This window comes from Entelurus aequoreus, linkage group LG04, assembly GCF_033978785.1.
Source record: "Entelurus aequoreus isolate RoL-2023_Sb linkage group LG04, RoL_Eaeq_v1.1, whole genome shotgun sequence".
Taxonomy (NCBI): Eukaryota; Metazoa; Chordata; class Actinopteri; order Syngnathiformes; family Syngnathidae; genus Entelurus; species Entelurus aequoreus.
This window is the reverse complement of record NC_084734.1, coordinates 82318569-82331406: the sequence shown is the minus strand read 5'-3', so window position 1 is coordinate 82331406 and position 12838 is coordinate 82318569. Positions and strand designations below refer to the sequence as shown.

At 38.1% G+C, this 12838-nt stretch overlaps 1 protein-coding gene across 1 annotated transcript in view; it reads left to right on the top strand.

Moving 5' to 3' along the window:
- The window catches only part of kif3a (kinesin family member 3A), a 47666-nt gene that overhangs the window by 7142 nt on the left and 27686 nt on the right, over nt 1-12838 (top strand). The window contains exons 3-9 of the mRNA XM_062045853.1: nt 3596-3740; nt 4445-4529; nt 4691-4796; nt 5103-5242; nt 11382-11579; nt 11683-11857; nt 11956-12054. Of these exons, the coding sequence (XP_061901837.1) occupies nt 3596-3740; nt 4445-4529; nt 4691-4796; nt 5103-5242; nt 11382-11579; nt 11683-11857; nt 11956-12054 (948 nt within the window). The remainder of the gene's footprint in view (nt 1-3595; nt 3741-4444; nt 4530-4690; nt 4797-5102; nt 5243-11381; nt 11580-11682; nt 11858-11955; nt 12055-12838) is intronic.

Below are 12838 nucleotides of genomic sequence, written 5' to 3'. Positions count from 1 at the left end.
ATAGGTGTATAAATAATAATATAGTGTTAAACAAAATCAGTCCCTTGGGCACAAAACTGAAAATAATACAGTTCTCCAAAAAGTGCAATTCTGCTGCTATTTGACATAACTGTTTGTTATGATGCTTTGACATTTTTGCACTTTATTTCTTTATTGAAAGAAAATTCTATGAAGAGAAAAGTTGTTTGCAAATGTGGTTACAATGCTAAAAAATGAAAAGTTAAAGCTAAAAACAGAAATACACTTTATTGAGTTAACATTATTTCTTTATAGGGGGAAAGGTGTTATGAGCTAGGGAATATAACAACTACACTACCCAGCATGCAACGGGAGTGACGAGCATGCGCGGTAGCCCCGAAAAGTGTTGTTGCATGTCGTCACCCGTCAGCTAAGAATGAGGTTATGTTATGAGCACGCTGTGAAAGTAAACGTCAAGAACTCAGCCAATACGCCTCGTCTGCATTATTTATAATTAGACAGACAACACATATACAGTGTGATTTTGTTTACAAGGAAAGAAAAACAAAAGTTAAAAAAGGGAGATGTCATATATATGTATGTGCTGCGGTTGCTTTAAGAACGTATTGACAGCTGCCGTAAAGGAGGTGCGTTGCTAGCCTGGTTGCTATGTTTCCGGTTGGTCGTAAAAGTGTTTGTACCCTGCTCAAATCTCTCAGTAAAGTTATTCATTGGATTATACCTTTTGTTTTGAACTTTATTACACCTTGGAGCGCATTTTCCGGTCCATTTTTTTCTTGCTTTCGCTATCTGCGCCTAATGACTGAGCTACGTGACGTCATTTTTTTGTGATGTCACACGGAGCATTTCTGGTTGGGACGGGATTCGTTCCCAGGGATTCGAATAAAGAACCAACTCTTTTTCTTTACTATAGTGGTCTCGAAAACGGGTACCGGTTCTCAAAAAGGGATTCGAGTCCGAGGACTCGGTTCTTTTCTTATCAAACAACCGGGAAAACCGGTTTCGAGTATCATCCCTACACATAAGTCGCTCCTGAGTATAAGTCGCACCCCCGGCCAAACTATGAAAAAAACTGCGACTTATAGTCGGAAAAGTACGGTAACCGATTCTACAGAAATTAGATATTTTTATTTTCTCAATAATTTTGTTGACGTTTTTGTTCATTGTCTACAAACTCCAGGAATAATTCCTTGGACACCGAGGGGAAAAAACAAATAATTTCCATGAAAATTGTATGTAATTAAAGCGAAAAGGAAACCAATTTGGATATTGTGTTAATATTGTTATACCATCAGTAGCACTTAGCATAGATAAATGAAACATTTTACAATTAATACCTGTGATCGGTATTGGTATCAGCCGATATCACCCATGGATGATCGGAATCTGGAGCATAAATTGTTAGCGCTATAATATTGTCAAATATTTAGCAGGATTTTCCCGTCGCATCTGTTTCATGGTGTTTTAAATGTGTGTTTGGTGTTGGAACATTTCTGTCTTCAAACGTTTAGACTTTGCTGCACGTTTTTAGTCCATCGTATCAGGTACTTCGTTAGCTAACCAGTACACCTAAACAGCCTCATAAGAACTAGTACAAGAGCCGATACAAGAGCCGATGTGTATCATTCTCCCCTTGGAAAGGTAGTACCGTATTTTTCGGACTATAAGTCGCAGTTTTTTTCATAGTTTGGCCGGGGGTGCGACTTATACTCAGGAGCGACTTATGTGTGAAATTATTAACATATTACCGTAAAATATCAAATAATATTATTTAGCTCATTCACCTAAGAGACTAGACGTATAAGATTTCATGGGATTTAGCGATTAGGAGTGACAGATTGTTTGGTAAACGTATAGCATGTTCTATATGTTATAGTTATTTGAATGACTCTTACCATAATATGTTACGTTAACATACCAGGCACGTTCTCAGTTGGTTATTTATGCCTCATATAACGTACACTTATTCAGCCTGTTGTTCACTATTCTTTATTTATTTTAAATTGCCTTTCAAATGTCTATTCTTGGTGTTGGTTTTTATCAAATACATTTCCCCCAAAAAATGCCACTTATACTCCAGTGCGACTTATATATGTTTTTTTCCTTCTTTATTATGCATTTTCAACCGGTGCGACTTATACTCCGGAGCGACTTATAGTCCGAAAAATACGGTAATGCTCGGTTTTGACTGCTCTTTTAACACTGTTTATTGTTGTAGTGGACTCTGCAATGTGGAAATGTGATAGGAATGATTGTCTGTGTGTCTTCGCTGTCTTGAGAGAAATAGAGAAATGCAGAATAGAAATAAATGAATAGTCCGCAGTGGTGTAACAACGTAATGAAAACCGAGTATGATGTAGCTTGGTAAACCGGGAGGGACTGAACAGGTCTGGGATTGCCTCTGGGTCCTCCTTGGGGAACTGGCCAATGGCGGATGAGCAAATCCTTGCTTCGATTGACCCAGACCTGGATAAGCAGCAACATATCAATATTGAGGGCTATTGCAAGTAAGCCAAGGAATACTGTAGTCTTTATTATAGTGCTGATTAAGGATGTCCGATAATGGCTTTTTGCCGATATCCGATATTCAGATATTGTCCAACTCTTTAATTACCGATACCGATATCAACCGATACATACAGTCGTGGAATTAACACATTATTATGCCTAATTTGGACAACCACGTATGGTGAAGATAAGGTCCTTTTTAAAAAAAATAATAATAAAATAAAATAAGATAAATAAATTAAAAATATTTTCTTGAATAAAAAAGAAAGTAAAACAATATAAGAACAGTTACATAGAAACTAGTAATTAATGAAAATGAGTAAAACTAACTGTTAAAGGTTAGTTCTATTAGTGGACCAGCAGCACGCACAATCATGTGTGCTTACGGACTGTATCCCTTGCAGACTGTATTGATATATATTGATATATAATGTAGGAACCAGAATATTAATAACAGAAAGAAACAACCCTTTTGTGTGAATGAGTGTAAATTGGGGAGGGAGGTTTTTTGGGTTGGTGCACTAATTGTAAGTGTATCTTGTGTTTTTTATGTTGATTTAATACAAAATAAAAAATAAAAAAAATAATTATACCGATAATAAAAAACCGATACCGATAATTTCCGATATTACATTTTAAAGCATTTATCGGCTGATATTATCGGACATCTCCAGTGCTGATAAACATGCAGGTCAGGTAATCGTTTTATCGCTTGAGTGACTATGTTGTACCATACCATACCAACTTTATTTATAAAGCCCTTAAAAAAACAACCACAGTTGAAGAACAAAGGACTGTACACCCATTCACATGTTGTGAATGGAACAGTCCATCCCAGAATGAAAACGGCATTCTCCATCCGTTGTCATTAATACCATAATCTGCCAATAACTAGGGAGTAGCTAGTGACTGAACATATACACACAAGTAGAGTGCACCACAATTTTATTCACCTTTATTATCAGTTTGTACTTGCTGGTGACATTTTACTATCTTTCAACCGGCAGAATTACTAGTAGATCTGCATTGTTGGATTGCTTGGTCATTATATTGTGTGGTCCTTATTGACACTTTTGTGATTCATTTGCGTTCTGCTCTCCACTTTCAGGCACCATCTTTGCCTATGGTCAAACTGGCACTGGGAAGACCTTCACCATGGAAGGTGTTCGAGCAGTGCCAGAGCTCCGAGGGATTATCCCCAACTCTTTCGCCCATATTTTTGGTCACATCGCTAAAGCGGAGGGAGACACGAGGTAAGCTACACGCAATAGTTTGGCTCATAAAATGTTGAAAATCCTTGAAATTGCCACAAATGCTTCTTTTTACTTGCGTAAACACTGCAGTGCGTGCGACGTCATGACGTCCTGTCCACATGCGGGTCAGATTGCATCCACATTACAATATTGCATTTTTTTTTTAAATGTGAACGGCCACTAAAAGATCGGATTTGCCAAAAAAATCTGAATTGGACATTGGACCCTGCAGTGTGAACACAGCTTAAAAACCAGGCAACACACATGAGCAGCAAGATAATTGCGTCTTGCCTACAGTTAAGCGTGACAGTCTAGGGCTGCACGAGTGCTGCCGGCACACAGGAGCTGTGGTAAATTGACGGACACATCGATTCCAAAATAAAATGTTACTTTCTGAGGCATAGAATTTTTCCTCTATTCAGACAAGTCATTTTTAGTAGATCGTAATATCTATAATGGTATAAAAGCTGTACACTGACTACTTTAGTTTCCACAGAATCAACCTTTGAGAAGATTACTTCATAATAAAATGAAATGTGAGCGGTTTACTAATGTGGGATACTGTTACTGTAATTAGACTGATTGAAGTAACAGCACAATGTCTAATATGGTTATTAATAAATGACTTGTATAAAGTCTTGTTTATTGTTTTGCTTAAAAAACTAGTGTTCTTGTTTCATTAAATACAATTTAATGGCACACAGGTTTTTGGTTCATGTCTCTTACCTGGAGATTTACAATGAAGAAGTGCGAGACTTGTTGGCTAAGGACCAGACGCAGAGACTAGAGGTATGAATTGGAATATTTTTTACCCATATTAGTATTTCAATTGTAGATCTCCTAGTAGAGGACTGAGTCATTTTCAGAAGTGTGATAACAAGCTAAAGGCAGAAATGAGTCATTCCTTGCCTTGATGAAGTTATATATTCGTATATCTTTTTTTATCATAGGTCAAAGAAAGACCGGACGTTGGCGTGTATATCAAAGACCTCTCAGGCTATGTTGCTAACAATGCTGACGACATGGACAGGATTATGACTCTTGGCAACAAAAACCGTAAGACGACACCCACATGCAAGCGTTTTTGTTTGCAACTTTAAGAGACAGAGGCTTTAGTAGTTTAACAAGCTTGTGCTTTCATAATCCACACACAGTAGCTGCATTGTGTTTCATAGTTTAAACCTGTGTAGCTGCGTAGAATAGAATGCCTTTTATTGTGACTATAAACATCTACAGCAGCTCATTTATGTAAAACATACAACATAAAATAAAAGAAGAGAAGTAATAGTGCTAAATACATCAAATAAGTTACAATATGCAAGGTTTAAATTGGACATATTGTTTTTCATCTCCACTGATTAGGGTCTGTTGGGGCCACTAATATGAATGAGCACAGCTCCCGATCTCACGCCATCTTCACTATCACCATCGAGTGCAGCGAGAAGGGTGTGGATGGAAACCAGCATGTGCGCATGGGAAAACTTCATCTGGTGGATCTTGCGGTACGTAGCGAGACATTTCTAAGTTACAAACAGGGAACCCTTTTCCCTCTCACCATGGGAGAACGTTTTGTTTTTCATTCAAAGACTGATAAGTTTGGCGCGCATGTGTTGCTTGAGTCATGTGGGGGTTTTTTGTACTTGTATTACTAATCAGTTTGGAGCGTGTACGTGTTGTTCGGATCATACGCGCACCAAACCATAGAATTGGCCAACTATGCGAATTGCCAAACGGTATCTACTGTTAAACAAAGGAATATCATTGAAATTGACATCATGTGACTGAAATGCTGTCATGGTGAAGAAAAGGAACAATTCTCTGGGGAAGTCACGTGTCTGGGATTGATCATTGTCTCCAAAACAGTCACCTTTCTGAAGTAGTCGAGAAGGCCACTTGAAACACAGACTAAGGGCCTGGGGCCGTACTTATCAAGCTTCTTAGAGTGCCATTTTACACTTAAGTCCTGAGAATTTGCGAAATTTAGTCCTACTCTCAAACTTAAGAATAAAAGCTTTTTATCAACGTTCTTAAGTCTAAGAATCACTCCTACTCTCCACGATATTTAAGAGACCTTCAAAGGTGTCTTAAGTGGTTAGGAGTTGCCAGCAGGGGATGGCACTGAGGCGAGAGAGACGTGCGCGAATGTTCAGGGAACGGAACAATGTTTTTTGTTTTTTTTTATGACGAGCAGCTGATCAAACGGTATCGTTTAGACAGAGCGGATATTATTTTTGTCACAGATTTAATACTTTTCGATTCTTTGTTGATTTCTGCATGTGGCTGCGGTGGGCTAGTATATATAGAGCCACCCACACCAGTTTCAAATTAGTTGCCTAATTAATGAATTGGAAAGAAAATGTTATGACAGTAGCGTATGTGTGTGGCCGTGAGGTGAGTGACGTCAGTGAGTGTGTGGGCGAGAGAAGAGAGGGAGCGGTAGCGTGAGTGCCGGCGGGGACTAGTTTGTTTTGTATTATTTTGTAGTTTATTGTCAAAATATACACTCCCATTGTCCACTTAAATATTTCCAAGATATTTCTTTATTCTTAGACAACGGATTCCCTTCCGTGATTGGTCATTTCTATGGACACAGAAATGACGTCACCTAAAATTGCGTTTACGGCACATAGTAATGTCGTAATTCAGCTCTGAGTGTGACACTTAAGATTCAGTCCTACACTTCGCTGAAAGTGTGAGTAAGACGCTTGATAACTAACTTTTAAGTGCAGCTTTCAGCGAAGAATTGATTTACTCTTAAGTCAACTCTTAGCAGACTTCTTAGGAGTAATTCTAAGAAGCTTGATAAGTACGGCCCCTGATCTACCAAGATCCAAATACCACGCAGTAAACGTCGTGTGCAATCTATAAAATAGCGTGTACTATTAGTGATCGTGTTGCGTGCAGTAAACGGACACACACTTTTTTTTTACTGCACATTCATGTTATCATGCTCCAACTGTGGCATTTCTTTTTGTTTTCAAACATGCAGGAGACATGTACTATTTTTTATGGGCATTGTAGAAGCAGTCGTGCACTGCATCTACAATTAAACCACTTTTTTTCTTTTTTCTACCACCTAAAATCTGCACTCATGTGAGAGAGGCTGCACTTAATTCCGACTCAAGACGCAACAAAATGCATGTTTTTTTCATACAAGAAATATTTTATTAATATGTACAGTACAGGCCAAACGTTTGGACACACCTTCTCATTCACAACACAACTGATGGTCCCAACCCCATTGATAAAGCAACAACTTCCACAAATCAACCCTGATGAGGCACACTTGTGAAGTGAAAACCATTTCAGGTGACTACCTCTTGAAGCTCATTGAGAGAATGCCAAGAGTGTGCAAAGCAGTACTCAGAGCAAAGGGTGGCTATTTTGAAGAAACTAGAATATAAAACATGTTTTCAGTTATTTCACCTTTTTTTGTTAAGTACATACACTACCGTTCAAAAGTTTGGGGTCACCCAAACAATTTTGTGGAATAGCCTTCATTTCTAAGAACAAGAATAGACTGTCGAGTTTCAGATGAAAGTTCTCTTTTTCTGGCCATTTTGAGCGTTTAATTGACCCCACAAATGTGATGCTCCAGAAACTCAATCTGCTCAAAGGAAAGTCAGTTTTGTAGCTTCTGTGACGAGCTAAACTGTTTCCAGATGTGTGAACATGATTGCACAAGGGTTTTCTAATCATCAATTAGCCTTCTGAGCCAATGAGCAAACACATTGTACCATTAGAACACTGGAGTGATAGTTTCTGGAAATGGGCCTCTACACACCTATGTAGATATTGCACCAAAAACCAGACATTTGCAGCAAGAATAGTCATTTACCACATTAGCAATGTATAGAGTGTATTTCTTTAAAGTTAAGACTAGTTTAAAGTTATCTTCATTGAAAAGTACAGTGCTTTTCCTTCAAAAATAAGGACATTTCAATGTGACCCCAAACTTTAGATTTTTAGGAGTGATACTGGATGACCGTCTGACTTCGAAATCTCCTATTGCACATGTACGGAAAAAGATGTCTAAGAGTATTTTTATATTAAATAAGGTAAAATATGTGTTAGATTACAGGGCAATGCGCGTATTGTATTGTGCACTTATATTGCCATATATCAGCTACTGTGTGGAAGTGTGGGGGAACACATATAAGAGTAACATAAAGGCATTGTATCAACTACAGAAAAGAGCTATAAGGATTATTCATAAAGTAGATTACTTAGAACACACTAATATATTATTCATTAATTCAGGTTTATTGAAATTACAGGAGCTAGTAAAGTTACAGACATTATGTGTCATGTTTAAGGCTAAAAGCAAAACATTACCAGCAAATTTACAAAAAAATGTTTGTCATCACTTCTGAGAATGAAGAGCATAGAAGAAAAGGTCATTTCCAACATCAGTATTCAAGGACAACTTTAAAACAAATGTGTATATCAGTGGTGGGGGTTAAACTATGGAATTCTCTTTATAATGAGATAAAAGATTGTAAAAATATATTCCAATTGAAAAAAATATATAAAGACAGAACAATAAAATCATATGGACAGCCATAAATGTTTACATTTTGCTTTATATTTATTAATTTACTTGTTTTTTGCCTGGTTTTGTATTTGTTTTGTATCATCCCGTGAGGTGTATATTACTTCTTTAGTTTTTTTGTTCGGTTTGTACTTCATGAAGTTTTGCACTTGTGTTTTTTTTTGTTTGTTTTTTTTTTGTTTTCGTTTTATTTGGATGTAATTGTTGGTTCACATATCATTAAGTAAGACTATGTATTATGTGAAGGGGGCAGGAAAATATAAGATTTTTCTTCATCCTGCTCCTTCACAGGCATTGGTGTGTAACGGTGTAACTGAATAATTGTGTTATAATTGTCTATCAAAGATGCACATCAATGATGGAGATAAATAAAAATGAATGAATGAAAATGAATGAAACTTTTGAACGGTAGTGTAACTCCACATGTGTTCATTCATAGTTTTGATGCCTTCAGTGACAATCTGTAATGTAAATAGTCATGAAAATAAAGAAAACGCATTGAATGAGAAGGTGTGTTCAAACCTTTGGCCTGTACTGTATTTAATGTGAAATAATCAAAAGTCATTAAAAAATTACTAAATGACACAAAAACGCTTACATAAAATTTGTTTAAGTCCATAGGTCCTCTAGCAACTACAAAATTATAAAATTATGCAGCTGAATCAGCTATATGTCTAACGTTTTTTATTTCTGACCATCCAAAATGTTGAGACACACACACCTTGGACAGATGATTTTGGTCTGTTCATCGTCTGTCTGTGCAGTGTGTACCGATGTTTGCACATCCTTCTCACATTCCTGCACATTCATACACCAGGTGACACTTAATTAACATGTGTTTTTGTTTTGATTTAAACAAAGAAAACCGTAGTGCTGATAAAACTTGTGCTTCACTTCATGTTAATGGTATATAATGTGGTTCTAAAGAGTGTACCGTTACAGCTTTTGTTTACAATTATTCAAGGGTCAGCGTTTTAGAAGCCATTTTTAGGTTGAATTGTATTGGATATTTTAGCGAGACCGACAACTGATAATGGTGGATTATTGGGATGTATGGTATTCTGGGTTGTTAAAAGAATAACAAAGTGCAAAGAAACCGAACTGAAAACTGTGTCACAAAAACGCTACAAGATCCAAACCGTGGATTTTGCGGACCCTTCCTCCCCTAAAAGATAGTATATTATGCTTTTGAAAAAATAAAACGGAGTTTAAATATTTCAGTGTGTGTAAGTACTTTTTGAGCACGTTTAACAATTCCGTGATAATAATGATAACCGTGATAATTTTTTTTCAAATTTTTTCAAACTTTCTTATCACTACATCCCTACTCTTGTTAAAGAGGTGTTTTTTAAAAAAAAAAAAAAGCTGATACACTGAAGTGAGGAAGACGAACACAGTATGTGAATCGAGGTCACTCCTGAATGTTATATAATAATAATAATACAGTATCAGACACTTACAACCAACGTTCCCTCTAAGGTGCGCCTCTGCGCAATTGCGCACCGCTCACGCGTCCTCAGCGCACTGCAAATTAATGCCGCGCAGGAAATCAAAAATCCCATCTGAACTTTAAACAAAATAAACGCATTACAATTTATTCTGTATGATTTTGCTATGCAACTCTGTGAGTGACAGGTGACAACAAGAGTGGCCCCAATGAATAAAACAATCTTTGTCAACACAGTTCAATTATCGTCTGTCGAGACACTTTATGGACAGGAATTCCATCAATCACTTTATTGAGCAAAACTGTTTGTAACCACACCAAAAACATGAGTTAAAAAAACTTTTATCTATAAAAAATGGTAATTTTCTGCCATACAAACCAGGCTTAAACCAACTTTGTCATCCGTCATATCAACAGAAGCCGCTCGCTCGCTCACCTGCACCAACACACGCACTCATGGCACTTGGCCAGTGCTGCGTTTATGGCCACACAAAAAGTCGGACAACCCCAACGCCACACAATGTGTAAATGCCAGGTTGTAACACTCTGACTCCACAATCAGATGTGTGCTTATTTTACTGCCATTTATTAAGAATGTTAATCTAAGGATATTATTCATGAAATATTGTCACTAGATTTCATAAATGCTAATAAAAAGATGTATTTTACAGACAGAAAGTTACAGGAACTAAATGTAATCTCTGAAAGGGGTAACATTTCTTTTAAAGGCAGGACCCGCAGCCAGACATACAATACAAGCACATACAATACCGTTCAAAAGTTTGGGGTCACATTGAAATGTCCTTATTTTTGAAGGAAAAGCACTGTACTTTTCAATGAAGATAACTTTAAACTAGTCTTAACTTTAAAGAAATACACTCTATACATTGCTAATGTGGTAAATGACTATTCTAGCTGCAAATGTCTGGTTTTTGGTGCAATATCTACATAGGTGTATAGAGGCCCATTTCCAGCAACTATCACTCCAGTGTTCTAATGGTACAATGTGTTTGCTCATTGGCTCAGAAGGCTAATTGATGATTAGAAAACCCTTGTGCAATCATGTTCACACATCTGAAAACAGTTTAGCTCGTTACAGAAGCGACAAAACTGACCTTCCTTTGAGCAGATTGAGTTTCTGGAGCATCACATTTGTGGGGTCAATTAAACGCTCAAAATGGCCAGAAAAAGAGAACTTTCATCTGAAACTCGACAGTTTATTCTTGTTCTTAGAAATGAAGGCTATTCCACAAAATTATTTGGGTGACCCCAAACTTTTGAACGGTAGTGTAGGTCATGAAAAACATGTTTTTTTTTGTTATTGTCATTGTAAGGGGGCAAAATCACTTATATCAGAAAATTATTTTAATAAAACATTTAAATTGTTATGATGTCAGGTTTGGGACAGGTGTGACACTGGTGTGGCCACAGTGTGCACATCTGTTGCTCACATGTGCTCCACTGAATGCTCAGGGAGTTTGTGCGCTTGCTCACACACATGAAAAATTAGAGGGAACATTGCTTACAACCACATTTTTATCTGAACCTTCCCCCCTCTTCACACTAGCCATTCCCACCAAAACTCTTTCTCTAAAGATCCCTATGTTTGTGTGAACCATAAGCCCAGTTCTGTGCCTCGCAGGGTTCAGAAAGACAAGGTAAAACTGGCGCCACAGGCCAGCGCCTGAAGGAAGCAACAAAGATCAATCTCTCGCTCTCCACTCTGGGTAACGTCATCTCCGCCCTGGTGGATGGCAAGAGCACTCATGTGCCCTACAGGAACTCTAAACTCACCCGTCTGCTCCAGGATTCACTAGGAGGGAACTCCAAGACTTTGATGGTAAGGTTCAAAGTTGAAAATGTTAGCAGCATGCACTCTAAAGTTATGTTTGGACTTTTCATGATTTGGCAAAATTGCCCTTTTTGCTTTTACCACCAACCAGTGTGCCAACATAGGCCCTGCAGACTACAACTATGACGAGACCATCAGTACGCTGCGCTACGCCAACAGGGCTAAAAACATCAAGAACAAAGCAAGAATCAACGAGGACCCCAAAGAAGCACTGCTGCGAAAATTTCAGGAGGAGATTGAGGAGCTGAAGAAGAAACTAGAGGAGGGTAATAATAGAGTTCAGATGAGTAGAAAACGACGGTCACATTTGTTATTTTGGAGTCTTCAGCATGTCACTCAATACTGTCGGGTCATGCCATCCTAGGTGAGGAGATCTCTGGCTCGGAGGGCAGCGGGTCCGATGAGCTTGATGAGGGTGACGATGAAGGAGGGGAAGCCGGGCAAGGGCGCAGGAGACGAAGAGGTAATATTACGGAGCCACTTATAACTTTATTGATTAGAACCCTGTAGCTCCTTCTGGAAGGATTTTCACATATCCGATGTAACTCAGAATTATGCTGCACACCTTTTTCCAATGTTTGGTGTGGATGATTAAAATCACTGTATATTGTGACACGTCGTGTTTACTGGGGCTGTTTCATCAAAAAGGATGCACTTTTTGTCTCTTCTGCCAATGTTTAGAGTTTTCTTACTTTAAAATTGTCTGTAAAGGCAAGTTGCATGTTAAAGTTGAAGTACCAATGATTGTCACACCCACACGAGGTGTGGTGAAATTTGTCCTCTGCATTTGACCCATCCCCTGGACCACCCCCTGGGAAGTGAGGGGAGCAGTGGGCAGCAGAGGTGCCGCGCCCAGGAATAATTTTTGGTGATTTAACCCCCAATTCCAACCCTTGATGCTGAGTGCCAAGCAGGGAGGTAATGGGTAACCATTTTTATAGTCTTTGGTATGACTCAGTATGATCTCAGGGCAGACACTCTAACCACTAGGCCACTGAGTAGGTACTGTAATGATTGACTCTAGCGATCTCATTTGTTTATTATGTCTGAATAGATTTTAAACTATTGCGTGTCAAATATGCAGTTGTTTTTAGAATTGGACATGGGCGTAGTTGCCTCTACCGTGCGTGTAATTATTTGCTGTCATTGGAACTGTCAGCCTATATACCTCAGAAATTATTAGTATGATCTTATACGGACTCTACAACAATATCTAATGCACCATGTTGGCCATGACTTCATGTAAT